Source organism: Astatotilapia calliptera, chromosome 13 (genome assembly GCF_900246225.1).
Source record: "Astatotilapia calliptera chromosome 13, fAstCal1.2, whole genome shotgun sequence".
NCBI classification, from domain to species: domain Eukaryota; kingdom Metazoa; phylum Chordata; class Actinopteri; order Cichliformes; family Cichlidae; genus Astatotilapia; species Astatotilapia calliptera.
In genome coordinates, this window is record NC_039314.1 from 22,307,544 (window position 1) to 22,334,618 (window position 27,075).

General features: G+C 38.3%; 1 protein-coding gene and 1 long non-coding RNA gene across 2 annotated transcripts in view; one reads left to right on the forward strand and one right to left on the reverse strand.

The window, feature by feature from the left end:
- The window catches only part of LOC113034562 (uncharacterized), a 110,734-nt gene extending 110,333 nt beyond the window's left edge, over nucleotides 1–401 (forward strand). The window contains exon 5 of the long non-coding RNA XR_003274196.1: nucleotides 312–401. This is a non-coding gene — a long non-coding RNA (uncharacterized LOC113034562). The remainder of the gene's footprint in view (nucleotides 1–311) is intronic.
- A 36-nt stretch (nucleotides 402–437) lies between these two features.
- LOC113034972 (uncharacterized) overlaps nucleotides 438–27,075 on the reverse strand; it is a 31,571-nt gene continuing 4,933 nt past the window's right edge. Inside the window, exons 3-4 of the mRNA XM_026190183.1 lie at nucleotides 22,280–22,401; nucleotides 438–6,091 (exon numbers count right to left, since the gene is read on the reverse strand). Coding sequence (XP_026045968.1) covers nucleotides 5,939–6,091; nucleotides 22,280–22,401 — 275 coding nt within the window. The 3' untranslated portion in view covers nucleotides 438–5,938. The remainder of the gene's footprint in view (nucleotides 6,092–22,279; nucleotides 22,402–27,075) is intronic.

Consider the following 27,075-nt stretch of genomic DNA (forward strand, 5'->3'; position numbering starts at 1 on the left):
AGAACAAAAGTCTGTAGTACTGATTACGAAACAGACTAAACACTAAATATACGACAATTCATTGACCTGTACATAGGACATTAGTGCAACTGAAGTGCATGTTGAACTTCTAAAGAGTGCACACCATATAATACTGAATTATGTTTACAAAGCAGATCTGTATGCTGTGTCAGAAAACAGTCATACATTTTCATTTTAGTTGAACTTTGAGCAACACAAACCTGCTATATGAAAGTCATTTTAGACACCTTTTGTTCTCTTACCTTCAAACCACTAAGAGTTAAAACTGTTACTTCTCTCTTTCTCTACAGATGGAGGAATCCACCCCGGCTGGACTACAGTTCTGACTCACACATGTGTATGAATGTGTTTGTGTTGGTGTCTGTGTGTCTGTGTGTGTGTGTGCCTGCAGGCGTGTAGAAACCATTTGTGTGTGTGACCAAGTGTGCGTGTGTTAATGAGTTGTGTATGTGAGTCTGAATGTGGAAGACATATAATTATCTGAGCATGTGCTTTTGCCAAGTTCTGGAAGGCACCGTACTTTCCGTGTACTGCAGATGAGCACACGAACACACGCACGCACACAAACACAAAAGGAAAGGGAAACAACTTTATTTCTTTCTTTTTTTTGAGATTTTATGCCAATAAACAAACTGATGTTTGATCAAATACAGATCTCATAAAAATAAAATATATTTGCTAGTAAAATATATTTTACTTCTATAATTTCTTTTCTGAAAGATGTACATAAAGAGATTTTATATGCTTCACTTAGATGTTTCACTAATACTTCCAAATAAAGTGAGCATATTGGATGTGTGTGGATGTGATATAAAAGCCTTCAGCTGAGTATGGCAAACAAGTATCTCTCAAAGTCATAGTCTTTATGCATAAAATTCAGCTGCAAATGGGCTACTGGGGAAAAATAGGGGGATTCTGTTTTCTTTTAAAAAAGAAAATGTACACATGACTGCCTCAAACAAAGTCTGACCTTTACATTGGTTACACATTCACAGTTGTTCATATTAACAACTAAATTTTATTTAAATAAACAACTTTCTATAACCAAACATATGCAAATTAGAATAAAAAGATGGTTTGTATTGACAAATAATCACACTGCTCTGATTTTTTGATTAAATTGAATGTAAAAAGCTTTATTTTAAATTGAAGCAATAATTACATGTTCAGTGTACAGTTACAATATTAACAAAAGACAAATTTGCTACAATTTTACTGGGTCATTTGGAATTGTTTGTCTCAGTTCTTGCACAAACAACCTCCATCCAAGAGATGCATTTCTGTACAGCACTTTCAGCAAAAGCAAAATAAACCGCTATGTCTCTGGGTCCACTATACTGTGTGTTTTATCTTTTTAACAATTCCACTGATTTTTTTATTTTTATCTTATTTTCCTGTCATGAGAATAGTCTTAATAGTCTGGCTTCTTTTGGCATATCTGTTAAACATTTCATAAAATGCCTATGGATAAATGTACTATGTAATTTTTCCATGTAAATAATATGAGTGGAAAAGGTGTTCGTCACACCTTCAAAAACCAGAACATTTCAACCAGGGTTTAGAACCACCTTAAATTCCAAACAAAGGCAGACTGATGCAAACTGAAGTTTTCATAAATCTAAAAGTTGTAATCACAAACTCTGAAGGTATCGCCTATAATTGTTGGCATCAACATGTATGCATCACTGGACCTCAACTGTATTTATTCATTCATAAAAAAGCCTTTGCTATTCCCAAACAAAACAAAACTCAAGACAACAAACAGAAACAGGGGAGATTTTAACTTCTCAGCCTATGCAATTTCAATTCTGGAGTATAGTGGATAATAATTTTGCTGTTGATTTCCCACCTAGGTTATTGTCTAGCCTGCCCGTCTAGTCTTTGATTCAGCTGCAAATATGTTTACCTTTCAGCAGCCCAAACGTGCCATAAATTATGCCAGTCTACTAAGGAATGCCTCAAAAAGAACATGTTGAGGGTTATGGATTTGATTAACCATGAAAGGTCATATAAAACAACCCAAATATGATCCCATTTAAAAGTTATGGGGGGGATTAGAAAAGTGCAGCAATATCAGTAAAACCCTTAAAAACTTTTGCAACTTTAGACATTTAGCAAGGACAGTTATAACAATTATACAAAACACCTGCTAAAAATGATTTCTGCCGAAGGGGACCAAGACCAACGGTGACTCTCTTTCTCCACACATCATTACATCTGTTCATGCTTTTGTCAAATTCATGATTGAAAAATTCTTGTCATGTCGACCACCTTTATCAGTCAGCACTGAAGATATGCCAAAAAAGCTAACAACTTGCAACTTGCTTTTTCACATAACTGTATGTAGATAATAGCTGTTATCTTAAAGCCCCAAAGAGCACAGCACAATATGCGAACGCAGCCTGAGCAGGGTTAAAGCGAGTCAGTAAAACCCTGAATGTAATACAAGTGTTTCTGTGCTCTAACACCTACAAATGATAGGCGGAGAATCTGCACATTGCCAGGTTTCCATATCAGTTTCATAAGCCGTTAATTCATCTTTCAGTTTCCTCCCTGCCATGCTCTTCTCTCACACTCCAGCTGTAATACAGTACTTCAAAATGAGGTTGTAGGTTTCACATGGCACGATATCAAAAATCAACACGCAGTTACAGCGATCTCAGTGTCACAGCAGAGACAAAAGCAAAAGCACTTAGGTTTGGTGCACATGAACACACACCTGGAACGTGTTCAATTCCAAACAGAGACAAATCAGAAAGGTTACATGGTATGCAATACATTACTCCAACAGGAAAAGATAGAACAAAGAGGAAATACAACCAGAAACAGAAAGTAGTGTAAAACAGCTTTTGCGTTTTCTGTTTAGGTTGCGCTGTGGCAGTTTTGCTAACATAAGTGGACAAATGTGGTTCTCGGAAATAAACAATACATTGGTAAGAGCTCTTTGTGGTTTTCTGTGGTTATGTTACATCTCTTTGTATCTTTTAATGTATTTTTTATGGCCATTAATGTCTCTTTGTTGCGATTTTTTATTTTAATCTTGTACCAATAAGCCAGATGTGTACGGTGATGTTTATATGACAAATATAATCTATATGACACTGCTGTCAGAAGTGGATTTTTAACAATACAAGTACAGATTATTCTAATGACTTTATCCACTACAAGTAATGCTAAATATCTTTAGATAACGCCTGCAAAACCTTCAATTAGTGACCAGTCCTAAACCATCTCATCATATCATAGGAGAAAGCTTGAAAATGATTACTTATAGCTGATGAATAGCTATTAAAATGTAAGATTACACAGCTGACAGAGTAGCTGAAATTCTTATGTAGCAGTGATAAATACCAGCACATTAATGTATCAGTGATTTTCAGTGGTGTTGACACAACTGTGCAAACGTACATTTGATTATTGCTGTGTTACAACAAACTTTTGGGCTAACCTCACAGGGAGTCGTCAACAGTGATTGAACTACGTTAATTCTGAAGTTTTAAATCAAACACATGTATCACACATAATAGCACAGTACATCTCCAAGGTTGCTCACGGGGGCATAAAAGATACTTCCCTATTTTTGTTTGTGCCATGCTTAAACAAACATGCACACTAGGCAATGTCATTTTATTATTATTGGTACCGATCAAGTTAACGTATATTATGTCAATGAATTTGGGAATATTCAACTTGTACCATTCAAACCAACATGGAAAACACGAGTTGTACACAAATATAATTGGTCAGTGTTCACATTGGACCTTTGAAATACAGTGTTTAATGCTTACTACTCCAACCAAACCTAGTCAGTCTGCTTGCTTGGTAAAGTTTGTCAGAAAAGTTCAAGGAGTTGGCTGTGCACCATGCTTTAAAGGAGGTAGGGATGTTGTGATTATTCTCAAAAAAGCCAGTTAAACAGAGCGGGAATTCTATCTTTGTGTCTTTTTCTCTAATTTTCATGAATCAGAACATAAGAAGTATTGGTTGATTTGGTTTCGCACCTCCAATAAACTGTAGTGCACAGTTGATTCCTTCAACTTTCCTAGTAGAAGCATGCACTTTTGGTATTATAAAGTGCTTCGGTTAAATGTATTTTTGCATAATCCATTGACACCACATTATATTCAGATAGCAAACAATGTTCAAAGTCAAGAAAATGGACTGATTTATATTTACCCTCAACATTCAAATGGGAGTAAATTCTGATATTTGTAAACACAGACAAGTGTACTCAGTTGTTTGTATTTACTTCAGATTTAATCAGGATTAAGTGGTAACATTTATTTTTTCGTAACATAACCCAATATCTATTTTTTTAAGGATCATGAATTCTTACATTATAACACAACAAAGGTTTTCATTGGCATCAAGAGTTCAAAGATACAAATACATGTTTTTAATCTGAAGCCTCTATTTCCGCTGTTCGCTAATCACTTAGTTATTTAAGAGTCTTTGACTTGCACTATTCAATGTTTGGTGTTTGTCCAAAACTCAAACGAACTATTTAATGACCTGGCAAGCGTATGGAGACTTGGCCAGGTCTGAATCACTGTGCTAATATACGGATATCGTGACCTTGTCAAGAAACCATTGCACTCTGCCTGCTAATGGTAAAACCAGATGCTTAACGAAGAAGGTGGAAGACAGTAATGGTTGATTAGTTTAAATTTAAAGGTTGCATAATGCATAAACAAGACACTGTGAAATGACACTATTTAATAGTTTTGTTGTTCACTTTGTTCATCAACACCACTCTGCTAACTGGATTTCAACTTAGTAACAATTCCTCCAATTTTGTTATTAAACAAAAATGGAACACTCACATTCAGATTTTGGTTATTAACACACTCTTTTTCTTTGCTTTAATGCTGAATACAAAATGACCAAAGAAGAAAACTGTTATTGCATTTTGATGTCATCTTGTAGGAAGCCATGTACACAGATAGTATTTGGTGGTATAACCCATTTTTGAGTTCTCTAGTGGAGATTGGAAGACTTGTATCTACTACTGCAGGAAGTTGGTTCAATATCATCTTGTGTTATGATTAAGGGTTTTTTGATAAAGTCTAAAAGATGCAGATGGTAAAATCTACTTGGGTGGGCTCAGTTCATTATCAGGTTGTGCTGTGTATTATGTACCAATTGTTGTTAAAGTAGTCATGAAACACAGTGATAAAACATCAATTTTGCAGTTTTAGAAGACAACAAATTTCTATGCTATATATGTTTAGAAAACAAATGAAGATTCATACAGATGTCTCCTGCTATATATCAGTAACTTAAAAGTACCTTTTAAGGGATAATAATCCAGATTATAGATTCAAGAAAAACATAATACCCAATTCATTTGAGTTCTAAAATGCTGGTGTGCTGTCAATCTGCCACAAGTATTTTTAAAAACATGTTGGATACTGATGCAAGTCTGGTCCGGCTGATTCCTACAGAGGTCCTGAGTCTGCTGCATGATGGCAATGAATGTGATGCAGGTGCAATTCCAAACCAAAGTCATCCATTTTGACAGATATTTTGACCTGGGGAGAACATAATCTTTGTACAAAAAAAAAATTGTATGGAAAGCTAGCGAAGTAAACGAGAAACTGTTCAAGGCACATTTGAATTTCCATAGGCGTCATTTTGCAGAGGCATATTAAGGTATTGCGACTGCCCCTGCCCACAAAGAATTGCAAAATCTTGCCTCTTTGGTAGCATCACAAAATCTTTGAGGCCATGACGGAAAAACATTGGTGCAAACACAAAAAAGGATTAGAGTTCCAGGAGACAAAAGCAGTCTTTTTTGCAAATGGAAAAGCAGAGAGTAGAGGCTAAAAACGAGTTCCCCCCCCAAAAAACGTAGATCCAAAAACAGTTAGTAAAAAAATGCTACATCTGCCGGGTTTCTAGGTCTACCACTCTCATTTTAAACCTGGGTGTCCTGGGTGTTTGTATTGCCTTGTATCCAAATCCATCGCCCAATCAGTATCAGCAGTAGGCCTACACAGATAAGGGTGACAGGCTCCTGGTGGATATGAGGCACTATGTTCGGCAGGAGAACAACCGGTCTAGGTGCCCTCTGGAACAGAAAGAACAGAGAGAAGAAGAGATATTTTAGTTAATGACAGTTATGCTTCATAGAATACACGTGTGACTGCATTAAAATGTAACAAAAACCCAGTTATTGAAACAAAAGCTAACTCCTTGTTCTTACTAGAATATCTTGTTGTATATATGTGGGCTTATATAAAATCAACCCAATGCTCCATGAGTTGGTTAACAAGTCTGGTGTTACTTAACTTTGCTTCTTACTGAGTTATTTGACAACAACAACTCTGTTTGACATGTCTTAAATATTCACTTGAGAGCTTCTTGATGTGGAACTATAGACTAATCATTGTCTAATCAAGACAAAAAGGTAAGTATTTTAGGGTGAGGGTGCTTGATGCTAATCCTTGTGCAAGTAATTACCAAGAAAGTATTTATTGTATGCAGTTTTATATGCCTAAACTTAATAAAACGGTTAAACTGTTTTATTTAACAACATGTACAGTAAAAAAAAAATTATATCTACATGAAGAATTTGCATTAGCATTTGCATAGTGTGTTGCCATATCGCAAAATGTTCTGAGTGTGCAGTGATGTAGATCTAAAGCTCATGTAAACACCCTGTGATCACTTGACGTTTTAAATCAAAGGGGCAGACACCTACTGTATGTTTACGTCTACAGGAAGCATGTAAGTATAGTTCTCAACATCCTGCCACAACTCTCTTTTTACTCTCTCCATCTCCCGGTGTGAGTGCATTTTTGAATGTACGTGTTTATATAATAATAATAATAATAATAATGGATTGGATTTATATAGCGCTTTTCAAGGCACCCAAAGCGCTTTACAATGCCACTATTCATTCACTCTCACATTCACACACTGGTGGAGGAAGCTACAGTTGTAGCCACAGCTGCCCTTGGGCAGACTGACAGAGGCGAGGCTGCCATATCGCGCCATCGGCCCCTCCGGCCAACACCAGTAGGCGGTAGGGTAAAGTGTCTTGCCCAAGGACACAACGACCAGGACAGAGAGCCCGGGGATCGAACCGGCGACCTTCCGGTTACAGATACGCTTCCCAACCCCCTGAGCCACGGTCACCCCATATATGTATATGTCTTCTTATATTTTGGGTTCGTATGAAAGCTTCTGATCTTTCAAGTTCTGACTTTTTTAAAATCTTGTTTTATATGTTGCATGACAGCAGAATTTATACAGTTGATCACACTCTGAGAATATTAACTACCTTTACATGAGAGCATACATACACATTCCCAGAACAAGGAATGTGGTACTGTAACAAAAGCTGTCACAGTCCTTTCACTCCAGCACACTTTTAATTAACAGTAGCTAACCTGAAAGTTTGCTGCAGCCGATATTAGCAGCACTTCAAAAGCCCCATCTACTGCCCAATGCTGCCTGATAAACTTCATGTTACCATTTGAGAAAAGCCCACAGCAGATGTCAAACATTAATGCTGTATGTATTCTACAGTGACAATGAAATGGTTCAGTACAAGAATGTATTAAAATGGTAATTTAATGTTGCACTTCCATACAGTGGTGGAAAACCAAGCAAGATACAAAGATGTGAAACAGGAAAACCTCTAAGGTTAAGCTTAGGAAATGCCTGATACAGCAAGTGCCGAAATGCGAAATTAAGTACTGAACATGTCACCAATTTTCTATGTATTTCTAAATGTGCTGTTGAACACATGAAGAAAGGGAGGCGTAACAAAGCATGCAAAGTCATGACACCAGCTGAAATCTATTAGTACCGGTAATTAGAAAGCAATCCTGCCAATTTTTGCAAATTAAAATCAGCTGCTTCAGTCCCAACTGATTGGCCTATAAAAAGGTCGCATTCCCAGGTGTTACACAAGAAACTGCTTGTGATTGATAAAGTTACTGAGCAGACCGTTGTAGCCTTGATGGTGCTGGTTACAAAAGAATTTCTAAACTACTGAAGGGTCCAGTGAGCACTGTTGGGGCCATAATGTGGAGTTGGAAAGAACATAATTTCACTGTGACGACCACAACCAGGTGCTCCCAGCAAGAAGAATGAAAAGAGTTATCAGAAGTGTTATTTAAGAGCTAAGGAACATATGTGGGGAGCTACAGGAAGATCTGAAATCAGCAGGTACAATTGTTTCAAAGACAAAACAATAAGTAATGCATTCAGCCGCCATGGCCTGTGTGCTCGTACACCACGCGAGACTCTATTGCTGAAGAATAAGCATGTTGAAGCATGTTTAAAGTTTGCTGAACAACATTAAGACAAGCCTGTGAAATACTGGGAGAATGTAGTCTGGTCAGATGAAACCAACATTAAACTCTTTGGATGCCGTAATACACACCACGTTTGGAGAAAATAGGGCACTGGATATCAACCCCAAAACAATTTCACATAACTGAAGTTTAGAGGTGGGAGCACCATGGTGTGGGGCTGTTTTTCAGCATACGGCACTGGCACGTAATTGAAGGAAGGTGGAATGGAAAAATGTATCAGGATATTGTGATTAAAAAAAATCTGCAGCAATCTACCAGGATGATGATGATGATGATGATGATGATGATGATGATGATGTTGAAATGAGGGTGGACCTTTTTAGAAGGAAGATCGTCCCAAACACACTGCCAGGGAAACTCTCAGTTGTTATCAGGGATTCCCAGGGAATGGCTCACAGTAGTCCAATTCCTTGGAATCGTTATTTTGCCTGCCTATTGATCCCGCTTATCGGTTCTTGCAGTCTCGTTACATTTAGCTGATTTTAGTTTGTGTGTAGGAGGAAAATAGTGTTGCAGTCTGCAGCATAGATATAGACATTACTTTTTCTTTTTTTTTTTATTGCACAAGGATGAGAGTGTGATGGTAAAGTGGAAACCGCTCCAGGACAGAAACAACTGCATTATACTTTTAACATAAGTTTGGCTCTTTGCAGGCACCTGTACAGACGGCATGCTAACGCTAAGCTAGCCAAGAGCCCAGGGTGATGTTAAAGCTGAGTAAATGCGGACCCCTGCACAGCACCGTGATAAAGTGAGCCATCATTTGTGGTGAAATCAGCCACACGTAAGCTCACACGTGTCTTCATTTGGATAGAGATTTGTGCTGGTGTGTAGGGCTGTAGCCTCAGGTTAATGCTGTTACATGGTAATTATGACACCTTTTAGAAATACATTTCCTTAGGAAACTGGTGATGTGTTCAATACTTATTTTAATAATAATAATAATAATAATAATAATAATAATAATAATAATAATAATAATGGATACTTTATTGATCCCCATACTTGCTGTAGCTCCAGTGACACATTCAAGCATTATCACAATGTCAAGCTGAATTTGCTCAAATTTTCTTTTTCAAATCATTAAAAAATAAAAGTTGAAGCAAACAAGCTGAAAGCTGAGTCTGGTTGGATTTTGGGTGCCCAGTCCTCTTGTCTGCATGTTATAACAGAAATCACCTGCCTTGTTTCACACTGTGCCCCTCAGCTGTGTCTATTTGTAACTCCTTGCCTCAGTCATCTAGATACACTTGGCAGGCTGTTGACTGAAACAGGTGTTTTCTTTTCTGTACAGTAACCCTGCAGCTGATCGCTCAGTGTCTTGGCCTCAGTCCATTTCTTCAGCAGCAGGAAGAGTAACTTTTCAGTAATAATCTCCCTGGTCAGTAGAACAGGAACACATCCTCAGGGTGGATGCTCAAAAAAAACCTCTCTCCAGAAACAACAAGGTTCCTGTTACTGTGGAAGGGGATCCCCACAATGAAAATTATGTAGTAACTTGTGTACACAGAAAGCCATTTTAGACAACAACAACAGAGACTTTAGCTACTTCACTCAGACACAATGTTGTGCAAGTTACTGAATGTATTTTCTTCACCCACTTTAAACCTATTTTAAGAATAAAACACCTGAGTAACTGAATCCTCTCTTATATAATTAACAGCTGGAAATTACAGCCACAACTACCCGGAGTAGCTAACAGTGGATGGTTTTGGTTGAAATGCAGCTTTCAGGTGTGAGTTTTAATGAGTTCCGTACAAAATGTTTGCTTAAACTGCCATACATGAATAATTTAAAGAGCAGCTAAGGAATTTACAAGGGTAGGAAGAATCTTTTTTTCTTTTCCCTCACGTTGTGGCATTAAGCCTTTCAGATTTAGCCCGGATGGACAGACTGTGCAACATCATCCAGATATCCGCTGGCACAAAATAATGCTGCCTGCCCCAGGCCACACTGTACTCTGAAAAACAGGATCTTTACAGATGCAACAGGGATATAAAAGCTGTGTGGTTTAATTTGAAAAGTGAGCCAAAAGCCACAGAAGCCTCTAATGCCAGAGGAGGAAACAGGTGAGGGGAACACTAGTTAACCCTGAAATGAATCACAATGTGCTTCTAATTCCACATCTGACTAAACAAAGAAGCAAGTTAGATGACCAAAGAGCTAGCAGAATGCTTATTTGAAGAAGACATGACCCTGATTTTTTACACTGAAACAGTTATGGCAGGTGAAGGTAATGGGGTATAGCTTGTCAACCGTAGGGTTAGTTCTGGCAGGCAAATCACGGGTACCAGCTGATAACATTCCTAGAGCTAATCTCATACAGGTTGGTGTGCCATTTAAGATATCTATGCATATAGTTTCTGTAGTTGGGGTGGCTGTAGCTCAGCAGGTAATCTGCTAATCGGAAGGTTGCTAGTTTAATCCCTGGTTGCTCTAGTTTGTGTGCCAAATATCCGACAAGATATTAAGAGCCTGGATTGTTGGAACACCCAAGTTGCTCTCCATCCAATGCATCCTTTGTGAATGTTTCTTAGATAGGAAGCACGTGTATAGAAAAAGGTGCTTATGCGAATGAGACAAGTTATATCAAGTGCTTTGACCCCTTAGGTACTGTAGAAAAGTGCTATAAAAGAACTGATCCATTTGCCACTTACATCCCAGCTAATGCTCTCCCCACTTGAGGCTTTCCCTGTGTGGGTATAGAAGGGTGGGAAGGCCACAGAACATAGCAGTGGTGCCAAATATAAATTGCTGTAGATGGAAATAACAATCCCACTTTACTAACATCTCCTGACAGAAATGCTCTCAAATGGTAACGGCAATCTGGAGACAATCGCTTGGAAGGTGTTAACATTATATCTGTTAAATATTATCCTGTTAGCATTGTGGTGCTAGCATTTGGGTTCAAGTACCCTTGTGAATAGCTTCACAGAGCTGGTGGGACTGAAGACTAAGTTTTATTATCTGTCAGTGGTTTAAATCAAATTCACCATGACAGAGGGGGAAAAAAATTGCACATCTGGAAAAACATCTTATTCTGACAGGACATGTGATACTTTTTCTTCCTTTGTGGATTTTTCCTCCAGTAATCATCACTTTATGAACTTTTTAACTTTAAATCAACAATTCAGCTACACCAGTGTAGGAAGTAGCCGATCACCGGCAGAGAGTCAATACAGTAAGACTGATTTCTCTAAGGCTCAGTTTCCCTGAATGTCATCAGGGGACTGTTGTATTTGGCAGCAAAGTGAAGAGTAAATTCTCCACATGTTGATTTTTTTGGCAATTTAGTTTCATCTCCGCAACCTGAACGTCTGCCATTACTATATATCAAGACTCTTGTCTTGAGTGAAGTTAATACCCATTAATTCAGCCTCCCCTTTCATTTGGCATCAAAAATTGGCGTCTCACATCACACATTACCATTAGAGCTTTGCCTTTGTTTATAGTAGAATATTACACTGGATTTCAACCCGAATAAGAACTTTTGTAAAAGCAATAAAGAGTTGCAATTTTCCTTCGGCAGCTTATTTTCTCTAGGCCTTCAGAGATGTTATTATACCTTCTTGTTATGGAAACAGTGAGATTATTATTATTATTGTTAATTTGCTTGCAGCAATGTTTATCATGTTGCACATTAGAGACTTGTCTCTCCTCAAAGCAGCGTTGGAACACAGACACAAGGTTTGTGGGTTTTTGTTTTGTTTTTTTTGCTTTAGTTGGCAGCGTTTCTGCGCTCTTTCGTCACCTCACCAACCACTGTAATGATTTGACTGTCATGATGGTCTTCAGCTTGCAGAGTAAGGGAAGGGCTCCTGTTGGCAGATGTATGGGTCTCATGACGCAAAGCAATCTTACTGAAAGCTTTTTTCATTATAACGTTTTATTTAATGGTCCATTGATGTCTAGATACTATTATAATATATTAGCTGTTTTTGGTACACTGAAGAACATGGGTTATGTGGTTTATCAAAACCAGTGCAATGAAAAACAGGGAAGCTCAATAGGAACTGCTTGGATTCACAGCATGTGAATTTATTCCAAATTAAGGATTTGGATTAATTTCATATCCTGATCAAAAAGGCCAAAATGCCACTTCTGAATGACCTTCCAAATCACAGTATGTGCTGATCTATAGTCATGCTTGGCTGCAAATGAAAGCTGAGAAACTATGAATGACAACATAACAGGAGGATGTGGTGTACCTGAGAGGAGCCTGTATGCAGACTATCTAAAACCACCTCTCATTGTTATCAAATTAACTGCATCTAAGCTATAATTAGAACTGGACTAATAATACTTTATTTGATAACATGCATGCTGGAAGTTTCTTTACTTCATAGATTTCAAAGAAATAGTCTGCCGTTTCGGCAAACAGACTTGTTTGCTTTCTTGCTGGCAGTTTGATGAGAAGATCTCAGTGTCATGTCCATGCTTTGAGTATGAGAGCAGAACGTTTTTAGCTTTGCTTATGATAAAGAACAGCAAACAGTGCTTTACAATATCACACATTAACATGTTTTAACTACTTTCTTTTGCTGTTTTAACATTACTGTAAATCCAGGGATAAACCAATAAACATCTTAAATCAGAAACACTGTGTATAGGGTTGATCTGTTACTCTGGACGATTGGTTGTATTTCACAGTCAGTATAAGAGGTTTGAATTGCACTGCAATCAGAAGCAGATGTATTCCTTTAGCTGACAAACTGCGGGCCGAGAGACTGACATGAAGCCAAAACCAGTTTCCCAAAAAACGTTTCATTTTCAAGCTTACTGTATACCTCAGGATTACAGAAAGGAAACACGCACATGCACACCCAGACACACATTGGTAATTCTCTAATAGTTTCCTCATTTGAACTCTTACCTCAAATAACCTCATCCTTCATCTGAGAATAGAAAACCTGCTGCCACAAATCATTTTCCTGCTGTCACTGCAACTCTGCAGGCTCCTAACAAGTAATTCAAACAGCACGTGCAAACACACGAAGGTACCGTGTACAGTGCATGCATTTTCCCGCACACACCCACAGTAATTGCTAGCGGGATGTAACAGCAGGCAAAGTGTGACAAAGATGCCAAAGGACGAAAAGCCAAACTTTCACAAAAACAGATTCAGAAAGGCAGGAAGTCAGCCAATCATCGGCAATTCACCAGTCAGGCATTTAATCAGTAAAAAAACAGAATTCAGCCCATCAGTCAAACAAGATGATACAATTCATCTACTTAGAGATAAAACAGTTTATCACAATTACTGCAGATTCTTTCATGTTTGCACAGTGAATTATTTTGGTCTGTTTGTTTTGGGAAGCCACAGGTAAATGAATCCTTTACTGTTAACATCGTGCCTTTCTGCCAGTTTTAGAGCACTAAAGGAGATTTGAAGTCGAAGATTCCCCACTGGCTTTTGAATGCAGCATATTTAAAAACCTTTGCAGTGTTACCATGACACTGAGAAATATTAAAAGTTGACAAGATGCACTTTGGATCCAGGAATCTAAAAATTGTGGATGCAAAAGGTGATGCGAATGAAAAGACAGCCAAGTTGTGCGCATTCTGCAAGTGATTGTTTCTGCCCAAAGTCTTTGAAGACAGACATCTCTGATGCAAGGGTTTTTAAGTTTCTCATCTTTCTATCTTGCTCTTCTTCTTGCCTCGTTCCTTTCACAGTGGAAACATTGAGTCAGCCACTTCCAAAGAGCTCGTGTGATTTTATTTGGTTACCACAACTTACTATGCTGCTTCTCAAAAATAGCTTTCAAAACAAGGCTACACTTTCAACCACACACATACACACACTGATGCACACAATGCAAAATGACTCAGGTTTTGCTACATTATTTTTCTATCTACTATTACCATCTCTGTGGTGTCTGTGCCACTTTGAATTAAAGTGTTTTTCTTTTCTTTTTCAGTTGTCTCTCTTTTTTTTTTTAAAAAAAGCTTTAAAACAAAAATATGCCATGGGTCTTACATGCATGCTATAGCTTCACTTAATCACATACCATTGCTAAAATAAATGTAAAATTTAAGTTCTGAATGCAAAAGTACTGCAACCAAGTATTAACAAGTTCCTGTTCCTGTAAAAGATGTCTTTACTGTCAGCTTGAACATCTACTCATTGATCTTGCACAATCTGTCCAAACTGACATTCATAGAGTTGCACTGGGAAATATGCATAATAACGGCTACAAATACTTGCATAACAATGCCCAACTCTTGCTACTGAGTTGAAAGATTTAATTTTTTTTCTGTGTACTTTTTCTGTGTGTACTTGAATAATGGGTGAAAGGTTGGGGTGTTCTGAATACCATTCTTTTGAGGGCTTTAGAGAGGTGGTGGTATTCAGAAACAAATAGTTACCATAACATTAATTCACCATTGTCGCTATATTTACAAGTAAAATTATTCCTCTGAGAGAAAGCTCGAAGCACCAGATTGGGTGAACATCACAGTGATGCAGTTCTCTGCTATCTCACTCGAGAAACGGAGGGAAAGCTGTGCTAGCATTGACCTAGAGATTTTATGTTATCCTGAGTGGGGTAAATATTGATAAAAGGCCATGATAAGTTGCCAAATCGTGCAGTAATAAAGTAAACTGAGGTGTGGTGTTGACTGCCATGACTGAGAGAAATAGGTGATTATGCATTTATAAAGATTTATATTAGAAACCTGAAATTAGTCAATATTTCAAATGAGTCAATAGTGAAATATTTGAAGCCCCCAAATAGAAAAAAAATGTATTGATGCTGAAATAACTTTCCTCTCTCAGTGACTACTGTCCTAGTTTCTTTGAAACTTTGAGACATCAAAGTTCCTTCCGTTACAATAGCTGACAGCAGAAATTGATAATGGTGTTTAAGTTCAGAAAACGCCTTTAACAAAACAACTGTTCAGCTAGCAGGCCATAAACAGGCAGAACCTACGGCAGGCACTGTGTAGTCACAGAAACAGGCAAACCTAGATGGTTAAGCAAGGGTTAAAAATATTGTCCTGCCCTTTGTCTTTCATACACACTCAATCACTCTCTCACACACACACAAATACAAGCAGCCAGCCAGTGACACCCAACTGGTCCAGAGTGTTCCTCAGAGTTATTTCTGTCTTCAGGACAAAGGCTTGTACCTCTTACTGAAAGACAGTGTGTGTTGGGAGTTTCTGTAAGCGTGTGTGTGTGTGTGTGTGTGTGTGTGTGTGTGTGTGTGTGTGTGTGTGTGTTTGGACAGGATAATTAGACCTTGTGCTTTGCTCCCTTAGAGTTCTGTAACCGCAGGTTTGAGCCATAATGAATCTACACTGTCACGGACACTGGGCTGTCGCACCACACACACACACACACAAACACACATGGGCATGGACACCATTTTGGGCATGTTCACAGAAGTCTGAAAACAAACATGCACACATTGTGTAAATGTTTGACAGAGAGAGAGAGACAGATATAAAGACAGGGAGGAAGAGAGAGAGAGATTGGATGGATTAACTGAGGGCAAAGGAGAAAAAGCTAAGTGTGTGGAAGATTACTAAAAAAACAAATGCTTACTCATTACATTTGAGATTATACACTGCTGCATATGTTTTCCAGCAAAATAATTAACCACTATAATATAGTATGGTTGCATGGTATGTTACAGTAGTAAGTGCTTTTCAAACTTCTCAGGCAGTAAAGTGAACTAAACCCAGAGTCTGTGTCAGTGTAGCGTCTCTGTGAGTCACTCTGCAGTCTGAAGTGAGGCAGACTGTTTCTTATCCTTCAGGCATCTCTTAGGCTTCAGGCAATGAAGTCGAATAAAGCTCTTCTGTCAACCTTAGCAATGCTGGCAGCTAAGTGTTCAAAAGTAATGTGATACGGGCTGATAATAATGTTTTTCATTTTGAAGCTAAAAACATAATAAATTCCCCTATTAAGTATAAAATTTTGTTAACTGGATCCTGTTTTCATAGATATTTCAAGACACCTTTGGATCAGTGACTCGCAATCCTAAATTGAGGAGTGCCAAAGAAGCAGGGTTGCGAGATGAATCTAAACAGGGTGGTTGGATGTGTCATTAGTTTTCCTGATCATAACCCAGAGGTCTGGACAGCTTCAAGCTCAACTGTTGACCTGGTGGTAAGAGTTTAAGTTCATTCTAATCTTTCTTATAACTGTTATAATGTTTCACACACGACCAGAAACGTAATTCTAATAACTATAGAAGAAAAGAGCATATCAGCAAAGTCACATAAGGATAGATCATCTTGGAACCGTGATTTACCAAATGTGACAATCCGTGTACCAAATTTTGTGGCATTGTAATTAAAAACTGTTTGGAAATTTTGGTAAAAAAACAAACAAAATGTCAGCATTTTAGATCCGCTGGAAGAAAAGTTAGAGGCCCATCAACATTAGTAGAAATCATTCTCTGTGGAGCACGTAAATGTGCAGAAAAGAAGACTGATAATTTGATCTTATATTTTTAGATGGTTTTATTGGATCAGTAGAGATCCAAAAATGTATGTGAAATAATGCAACTTGAAGAAATGCTCACAGCTGGCTTGGCATTTTTGAGTTAAGGAAGCTGGAAGTGAAAACTGTTTTAGTTTTAAGGAGCAACAGGTCAAAAGGGTGTAGGGTTGCAGGCAGTCACACCACATGCTTTAATCACCTCAGTTCAACCCTTGTCTAGCCCGGCTGTACTGGAGCCAGATGATTCATCATTTACTGCTGTGTCGGTTTGATTACGGTGTAAAGTTCGTGGCAGTGCTGAAGACTTCTTATATTTTCTTGTATTCAGAAATCTTCCTAAAGTTCAACTCTCCAGGTCACTTCAAGGATGCAGTCCCACCAGGATATCTCAACGCAGACACAGCCACTCACAAACACTCAGATAAGACATAAGAAACCTGAGGGATGTGAGAGAACATCTGTTGAGAATTTGCTTTCTGAATTACACGAGAATGGAGTGCCATTTGAGTTCACCGGGTTGAACAGGTGACTCATAATGCAATAAGGCTATTTTAGAGCCTGCATGTCTTCCCCCTGCTCTCTCCCAGCTTTCCTGTCATAATAAAGGCTTTAAAAAAACCATAAAAAGAATGCTAAATGTAAAACTTCAATATTTGAAGTGGTAATAATCCACATTATTCAGATAGATGGATTTAATTATCTTTAAAAAATGTCTTGTTGCTGACCTTCTGAAAATGTAAGTATTTTGAGTGACCAGTAGGACGTACTATGAAGCATGCTCAACATAGCCAGGATTTCTTTGTATCAGCTGGCTTGAAAAAGTCTAAAATCTAGTCAGAGAAAACTGGTATCACAATGGTGGTTATCGGATTTGTTTGTTAACTCGGGCTTTCTGCTTTAGGCTCTTAGTGCACTCACATAAAGCAAAGCTTCTGATGGGTCATTTGACTCTTCTGCGCAAAATAGATCAACTGAGCACGAGGTGCTACAAGAGGAACGGGTGATAGATATCTATAAAGAACAGAAATAATATAACAGTAAAATACAACCCTGCAGCTGCAAAGTAGACAAGAGAATTACGCTGCAGAAAATCATTAATTTTATGAATTAATTGTCATCACAAACTCACAGTGGTAGAAAAATATATCAACATGAGTTCATATGTTTATTTTACTTCTTGGTGCACTCAGATGTTTATTTCTAATGTTGAAACTTAATGCTTTTAAGGTTGATCAGTGTACTCTTATTTCAGCTACTGTTCTGTTTCATAAAGATGCATCGACAGATAGCCCGATCTTTTTGTAAACCGCATATTTCTTGTAAGACTGCTTTCATACTCTCATCCTTGCAAAACTGCAAGATAACTATGATTAAAAACTGGAAAAAAGATCTCTGACAATCATTTCTCACCAGTTTCACTGAAACTTGAGCAGTTTCTCTTTCACTGTTTATTACAGCTGAATTTCCTTTTCCTTTTTGTAGTTACCATCATATTACACTGAAATCTGTATGACCTGAGGTTTTGTAATTGCATGCAATTTTTTAAATTAGCTATAGCTCAAGTAGATTAAACAGCACTTCACTCACGATGACCTCCTTGTATGCTTTCTTTAGTGGATAAAATCCAGACATCAGAAGTGTGCCTGTGTCGCAGTCCTGGTTTTTGGAAACTAGAGCTAATCAAAATGCGCACTGTTGTCTCAATATGTGGGATGAAAGGCGAGGGATTAAAACTGTGCAATCACCCATAAAGTGAGAAACCTGGTCAACCTTATGTGTAACCACACATGTGCATTTATACACTGCAGCATCAACACCTGGCAAGAGAACAAGGAACAAGTCTCCACGTTCCTCTTTTCTCCGTCTCATTATTGTTCTACAGCAAGAACAAACACACCTGCACTTACTTTCTGGATGATTCTGCAACCACGTTCACAGATGATTTCCCACTAAGACACACTGGAAAAAAAACACACACGCACACACCTATCTCTTCCTGTCTTCCACAGCAGTGCGATTGTGTGACAAGGTGTTGAGTCACAGCCTTAACTCATTTTGTTCTCACATGTATCCAGCCTCTTTGTGTTTAAGTTTGTTTCGAAGCCGTTGAGGCCATGGCAGGCTCACGCCACTGACGCTTATCACGTACTAAATCCCAGCTCGTGGGACTGTTCACATATGGACTAAATTAAATACTTTCCCCGACGTTAGTGCACTGAGTTGTAATACTGTAATCTGTTAAGCTCTTGAGTTCAACCAGTCTCACCTACCTTAGTGAAAACAGCATAGTGACATTATATTTTATTAAGGCAGATGGAGTTAATTCATCAAAAAAAAAAACAAATAAAGGTAAATGAAGGCTTTCACTTTATCTCGTTAGCACTTACATTACAGGCTGGGTGCTGACATATTGTTTGGTGATGCTGGCTATAAAACTAAAGGGGCTGGAGGCCACTGTTCATGAGGAAGTACTTTTTGTATTATGTATGTTTCAGATGTTTATCCATCCATTCGCTTCCGCTTATCCTTTTCAGGGTCGCGGGGGGTGCTGGAGCCTATCCCAGCTGTCATAGGGCGAGAGGCGGGGTACACCCTGGACAGGTCGCCAGTCTGTCGCAGGGCTAACACATAGGGACAGACAACCATTCGCATTCACATTCACTCCCACATTCACAGCTAGTGGCAATTTGGATTATCCAATTAACCTATCCCCACAAGCTGCATGTCTTTGGACGGTGGGAGGAAGCCGGAGTACCCGGAGGGAACCCACGCAAACACGGGGAGAACATGCAAACTCCACACAGAAAGACCCCAGCCTGATGGTGGAATTGAACTCAGGACCTTCTTGCTGTGTGGCTACCCACTGTGCCACCGTGCTGCCTTGTTTCAGATGTTATGAAACAAAAACTACAACATGGGTGTGTCAAGGCTATATACAGTCTGTCTTTTACCACAAGCACTGCATATTCCTTCATTCAACTATAAATCTCCACACATGTGTGGCATTAATATATGACTTAATGAACCGATCAGTCTTACTAAAGTGGGCTATAGTAAGCTAATACTTTTGAGGAACATATAGAATCAGTCCCACAAACTACAGGTCACTTTAACATCAGTAATTTAAAATGTTGATTAAACTGACTGATCGAAAAGTCAGTGTGTTTATTTCTTTAAGAGCAAAAAAACCCCTCCCAAACTGATAGTTATATCATAAAGGTATCTACATGCAATAGAACTAACATAGCCTTTACTTTTTTTAACATTAAAAAATGCAACTTTATGTCACTTACATATATGTAAAAGTAAACTATATTCTGCCTCATTGGGTATCGCATCCTGAGCTCCTTTGTTTGGGCCTTTAATCAGTCACAGTGCCTTACGTTTAACGTTTGACCTTCCTGTGCAAGCTACGTAAGCTTCAGTGCTTCAGTGCAACTGCCAGTTAGCCGAGCAGATTAGGGTGAACGATCACAATGTCAGGACAGTGGATAACATCCCCAGCCTATTTCTTTGTAAGTTTGTTAAGTTACCTAACACACATGCGCTCACTTTCTGGTTGGTTCTGCAATCAAGATAACGGAGGCACTAAAATACACACACGTTCCAAACTTGTGTGACAAGGTGCTGAGTCAGAGCCTGTACTCTGCTTTCCTCACCATCTTCAGCACTGAATAATGGAAATTGCTCACAGAGGATGTGAGAAACACCAGCTTTTTTACTGCTTTTTTACTGAAAACATTCCAAAATCATGACTCCCGTAGCTGAGTAACTGTATGGTCAGTGATTACAGCACTGGCTAATTTAGGTTTGTTTAGTGTGTGGGGGAGGAAACCTAAACATTAGAATGCTGAGAAATATTAACAAATGTTGAAAAATAATTTTTTAATCATTGATTTCTACATTTGTGCTTGTTTATATTACTAATGCATTAGCAGTTTACACGGCTGAATCTCTAATACGTAAGCACAGGGTCACTAGAGATCAGATATATGAGTTGGTTAGGAAAAAATGCAGAAGCAAAGTTGCAGAAAAGGTTCACTCTATTCCTGTTTGCAGCTCATTAGTTACACAGACAAAAAAAACACTCAGTGAGTGAAGCAGATTTCTCATGCATCAAAAGACTCGAATGGAGACTTGCAGCTTTGTAACTGTTAAGCTTTTGACACTGAGGGAGTGTTTTAAGCTCCTTACTGAGATATAATAGGCCTGTCATGCATTTTTCTTGACTTCTATTTTTTAACCCATTTCTGTGATGAGATTAAAGTGAATTTAAACTAGATCATGTTTTCTTCTCGCTTCCTCTCTGTCTTCCCAAAGCTCCAGTCAGCTCTTTGATAGAGGAGTAAATAAAGCCGGAGTGATGCAATATGCCGAAATATTGCCAAGGAAAAGAAGCCAAGAGGAAATTAAGTCTGATTACAACTTCACAACTGCACCATTCACAGGATTTATACTCCCAAGAATAATATGAACGTCTCTTTAGCAGAGCAATAGTCAGAATACTGCAACTGCAATCTCATGGAACAAGTACCGAAGCAAGCAAGGTGATAGGAATTTTCTTAAACCTGTATTTTTTGTGTGTGATTTGGCCTAAAGGGTATATAGTAGGAAGTTTCAAGAATACTGTAACTGAGAGGCTAGAGCAGCATAGCATGCAGAAAATATTTAACATCTCAAATGCGATATATATTAATAAACTGAAAAAGCTCTGATGAATTTCACCTTCGGCATTTACAAATACATCTATGTAACATATGTGTTTTCGTGTGCTGCATAATGAACTTCTTTCACTCTCCCCACATTAAAAGGTCAATTTGTATCACAAGGTTTATTTTTGTTTCTTTTCAACTTCTGTAAACATTGCTTTCCTCTCTCTACGCTTAACCTATCCATCACCTGCTCCTGCACTGTTGAGGTTTTTCTATCATTAGGCTGTTTTCCTGTTTTTTGGTATGTTTTTTAACTACAGTGGTAACTGTGGCATCTGGATTTTCTGCAGATTCAGGCTGTCTGTTCGTGTAATACTTTGATCACAGGTCTTTTTATTTTTATCAACCAAAGCAGAGTGGAAATGACCAGCTGCTAAGAGACTCTGATCACACACACACACACACATTTTGTCCTGTTTTTTTTTTCCTTTCTTGTTTCCTGCCCTGCTGAACATGTGGTTCATTTCAGCAGCATCCAGCTGCAAATCTGGATTCACAGAGAAACACTGAATGAAAAAGGCAATTTTCCAACAGCCTATATATTTTTGAGTTGCTGAGATGAGATGATTTGGCAAAAGTCGTTTATATCCTTTAGTTAATGGCAGTCTTGTCTGTCAGCTGATCAGCTTCACTACCACAGCTGCAGGGTGTTCAGCCTTCTGGTCAAGAGATGTAAAAATGTATCCTGCTGCAGGCTGGTTTTAACACACATATGACTTCTTTCTCTCTCTCACGCACACACAGAAATAGTGTCAGTGATCACTAACCCTTTGCAATAGGAGATGATTATACTCGTCTCCTATTCGTCTGAGCTGTTGTCCGAATGTCTCTGCCTGCATGTCCCCTGCTGCGTTTTGCTGCCACGTCCTAGAGGGGCTGGGTGACGGATCTGCAACACAAAGTAAAAAGAAAACATGCCATCTTTGCATATGATGATCAGGTAAACAACTGTTATACATCCTGCGTGTCAGTTCCAGGGTGCAACAGCATTAACTCACATGATCTTTCATTACATTTCTGAAGAGGTTAAATGCTCAAAACTTATCCACCGAGACAAAATATGTGTTTATTTATGCTTCATATAAGTGAAGCATAACCAAAAAGTATTTGGAGCTTTATTTGTGGTTAGGGGTTCAGACTTGAAAACACTGTGAAACTTCAGCACAAAGATATTTGAAATATGACTTGTAAGATTAAGAGAAACCACAAAGGAACACAGAAACCGAGCGCATGTATTTACATAGCTTTACATACGAGGTGTTTCAAAATGGCGGCTCTCTGATCGTAACTTATGTTAACAATAGGTTGCCCAGAAAGAAAATAAAGTCCTTTTGGGCATCACCGGGCACATGGCTCAGACTGTGGTTACACCAAATTCACTGCAGCCAAGCTAAGTTCCTTTGAACTTGATTCACTTGTTGATATTGAATCTTTAAAAAAAAAACATGAACAGATGTAACAGAAAAGCACTGTAACTCAAACCTTCATCGTTTTTTTTTTGTTGTTGTTGTTGTTGTTTTGGAGAAAATCATATGTGATGTGCATGTTCGGCTTTCCCGCCAATCCATGACTGCTTTTATCAAAAAAACACACCAATAAACTCCTTTTAATGGTAAAATTTTGAAGAAACTATACGACAGACAAAGAAGAAAAACAATCAGAGTGTGATTCATAAAGTGAGACTCCTTTGGTTTTGACCCAGTTCAGTTTATTTGATGTTATAATCGATGCATGCTCACAGTGACATAATAAAAACCCCAGAGGAGATGTAAATCAGGGTACTTATTCAACGAGGTGAGACAGAATAGGTAAATGACAAACATATTTGTTAATTATTAACAGTAGAGAAGGTTATCAGACACATTTAGTGCACTTTGAGTGCTTCATGGTGTTACAGTTGCCAGCTGACCAGGATGAGGAAAAGTGCGAGTGCGTTCATGTGTCAGTGCGCGTGAATGTGTGTTTTCGTGGTTAATCTGTTAGATTTTCAGTCTGAACTACAATACGATTATGAAAGGCTCTGACCTCTTACCGATCTCCGCTTATGACTCATGCACGCCATTATGAAACCCAGACTTAATATTTCTCACATCCTCTGATATTGACGAGACCAATACAGCAATCAATCCATCAAGCTGCTGACTGCAGCATCAGCAAGAGGGATTTTAATGGCGATATGGGCAAGGAGCTACGCTACAATGCCTCAAAGTGTAATAAATGCTGAGTAATCACTGAATCTCACTGATTTATTCGGGTTTGGAAGCTACGAACGGTGCAGGTAGGCGATGCCAGGATGCTCAAGACATCAAATAATGAATTTTAAAACACAAAACAAGAACTCCTATGAAGTTTTGCATATGTTACTTGTTTCCTCCTTTCAAAGATTTCTGTACTGACGTCCAAGATGCTTTTAAGTAACACTGCATGTACTTAGTGGGTTAAATACTGTATCATGCACGAGGACTTACTTTATCAGGATGTTCCTTTGACAATGACCACAATAACCAAAACGACAGTTATACATAGTATACATGATGATACTGATTTTGTATAGGAGCAGTTCTAAGACATCAACCTGGCTGCTGTAATGCAATCTGCTGACAACCGATTTTGGCTCATAATCCACAGTTTGCTCATGCCGAAGGGCATTCAGTTAAAAAGCAAAAAACAAATGCCAGCAAACAGTCGCATCTTAGGTCAAAAGAGTACTAGAGTAACCTGAATAAATAATGAATTCCTCTAACAGACAGTAAGTCGGCTTTGTGCAGCTCAGTAACTTGAATTTCAGCTAAAGTTTATTTGTAAGATCAAAGCCTCAGGCAAAATCTATCTTTGTTCCATCCAGCCCTGAGGTTGTATTATAATTAGACTGTGTTAAGGACAAAAACTCACAAGAGGCATCTGTTTTGCTCTAAAACTGAAGAAACCTGACTGCACTGCGAGTGTGATCTTCCTGCTGCTGCAGGAGGAAGTACTGCGATGTCGAGCAGCAACAACAAGATAAACAGATCTTCCTTAAGCCCCTGCACCATATCTAACACACAAACAAGTTAGCAATCTTGATAAGTGAGACTTTTGTGTGTGATTGGGGGGACAATGTGTAACTTATTGCACAAGTCAGTTTGTGTTTATTGGTCCTATCTTGCAAATGCAGTGGACTGATTGAGATGCAAGTTACTGTCTGCATCTTACAAAAGACCTGAAGCCTATTTTGGCTACTAAACACACATACTGAGTCCTTTTTTGAGTGGCTTACTTAATAAACAACACGTAACCACACACATGGACTGTTCTGTTTTGACTGCTATCTTGTCTGTCTGGCTTCAGTGAAAGAGAATAAAAGAGACACAAGGCAATCAGCAAAGCTACTCGCTGCTATTATGAAAAAGAATAGCGACACATACAAAGCAGAGAATATGCTCAGGTTTTCAGAAGTTTTATTTCAGCCTTAGGAGATTACTTTGATATTTACAAAAAAATAAAACCCCATTGTGTTTAGAAAAACAAATTGAAGGATTAAAGCTGAGATGTAAACAGAGAGGGTTAGACTGTAATGTAACGTAACCGCACAATTTTACCAGTCTGAGCGAAACAAATAGGTTTATTCTCATTAAGATGACAGAACAGCATTATTCCATAGAAGATTTATTTGCCTTCCACTGCAGCAACACTGTGAAGGCATTTACTCTGTTAGTACTTTTATCTGTTTTTTTTTTTTTTTTTTGCCAAGTTTTAACCTCCTGGCAAAATTTTGTTTGTTACCAAGCAACAGGATGGGCAACTTTAGCCAACAGCATCACAGCTAAAAGTATGAGCCTTCTGTTTTTAAGCTGTGCTGATGTAAACAAGACAACTGGAGCACTATTTTAGACCAGTGATGCTGGAGGTGGCAGTTCTTTCATTTCTGTTTGGGATTGAAATAAACAGAAAACAATAAAAATAGGATCCAGGCTGTGATAACCGATAAAAACATTTTGGGGAATCCCTCAATGTATGCTCAAAACCGTTGGTCATAAAATTGCTGTGGGAGTATACACTAAATATTTAACGTTTAATGAGCATCTAAATACAACGGTGGCACGAATGATTTGTAATGAGTTTGTGGTATAGAGATTAAAAAATAATATTGGCACAACATTTTAATGTCCACATTTGAAAATGTGTTTATATGATGATATAATCTAAGCTCATAACTTGCACTTCCTGTTTTATAATATTTAAAACTTTATCTGCTTTCATCTTTTATTATGGCAATTTGAATTTCATTTTAAGCTCTTTGGATAAGTTAAACAGCTTCTACTTCTACTTTAGTATCAACTGAACATTCTAATTAACAGCTAACTGACATGTATTTAGTTACTTTACACCTCAATCGATATATTAATTCCATAAAAAGGGAAATACATAAATTCTTAGTAACAACCTGCTAGCATCCTGAAGGCCTCAAATACTGCTGTTACCGGTATGTTTGCAGAGGACATATGGATAAAGGTACTAGCAATAAGGGCCTCAATCCACACTCATCAGATATGCTATATGAACAAAAGTACCAGGCCACCTACTCAGTACACCTGCTGGAGCTGCTCGGCCATGGAAACCCATGCCGTGAAGCTCTGCAGTTATTGAGTCAGCAAAGAGTTGGTGACTTTTACACACTATGCACCACTGCCTTTGGTGACCCTGCTATGTAACTTTATGTGGCTGAATTGCTGTGGTTCCTGCACGCTTTCACTTTGCAATAATACCACTTACAGCTGATCATGCAATATCTAGGAGGGAAGACATTTCAAACTGACTTGTAGAGGTGGCATCAACGTAAGCTCTTTAAAACGATTCATTCTTTCACAAATGTTTGTAAAAGCAGGCTACATGGTTTGGTTAGGTGCATGCTTTTGTGCACCTGTACCAATGAGACAGAAAACACCTGGATTCAAAGATTAAGAGGTGTGGTCCAATACTTTTAGTGTCACATTTAAACACACTCGGTAAGCCTTATGTTTCAGCATACTAAATTAATGTTGAGAAGGGACAAAGTTCTTCATCTTTAACTCAGTGTAACCGAGTACTTTTGATGCCTAAACCTAACCAACAAGAGTCCAACACCAAATGGACACCTTTTCTGCAACAACAGCAGCATCTGAGGAGCAACAGTATTTCACACTGTGGAATGGTATAACCTGAGTCTGCATCAATGCTGATGGAGGCTAAAGTATGACACGAAATTGGTGCAGTTTGGAGAATCAACATGTAGTTCAGCTTATACACATTTTTTTTTAGCCGAATGCAACCCTAGACTATCTAAAACACAACCTGACCTTAACCTTAGTTTATGAATCCTAGAACTGAGCATGTTCTTTGTCAACTTCTGCAATATAATGGGTGAGAGGTGGATCTGACTGTGAAACCCGGGGACACCACATGCTCACTGTCATCCACACTTATGATTGACTTATTATTTATAATCAATAAGATTATCCAGGATGAACACTTTTCTTTTTTACTCCAGTAATGACAGTTTACAAAAACTAACTTTATTTTTTATAAATGTGTCCTAAACCAGCAA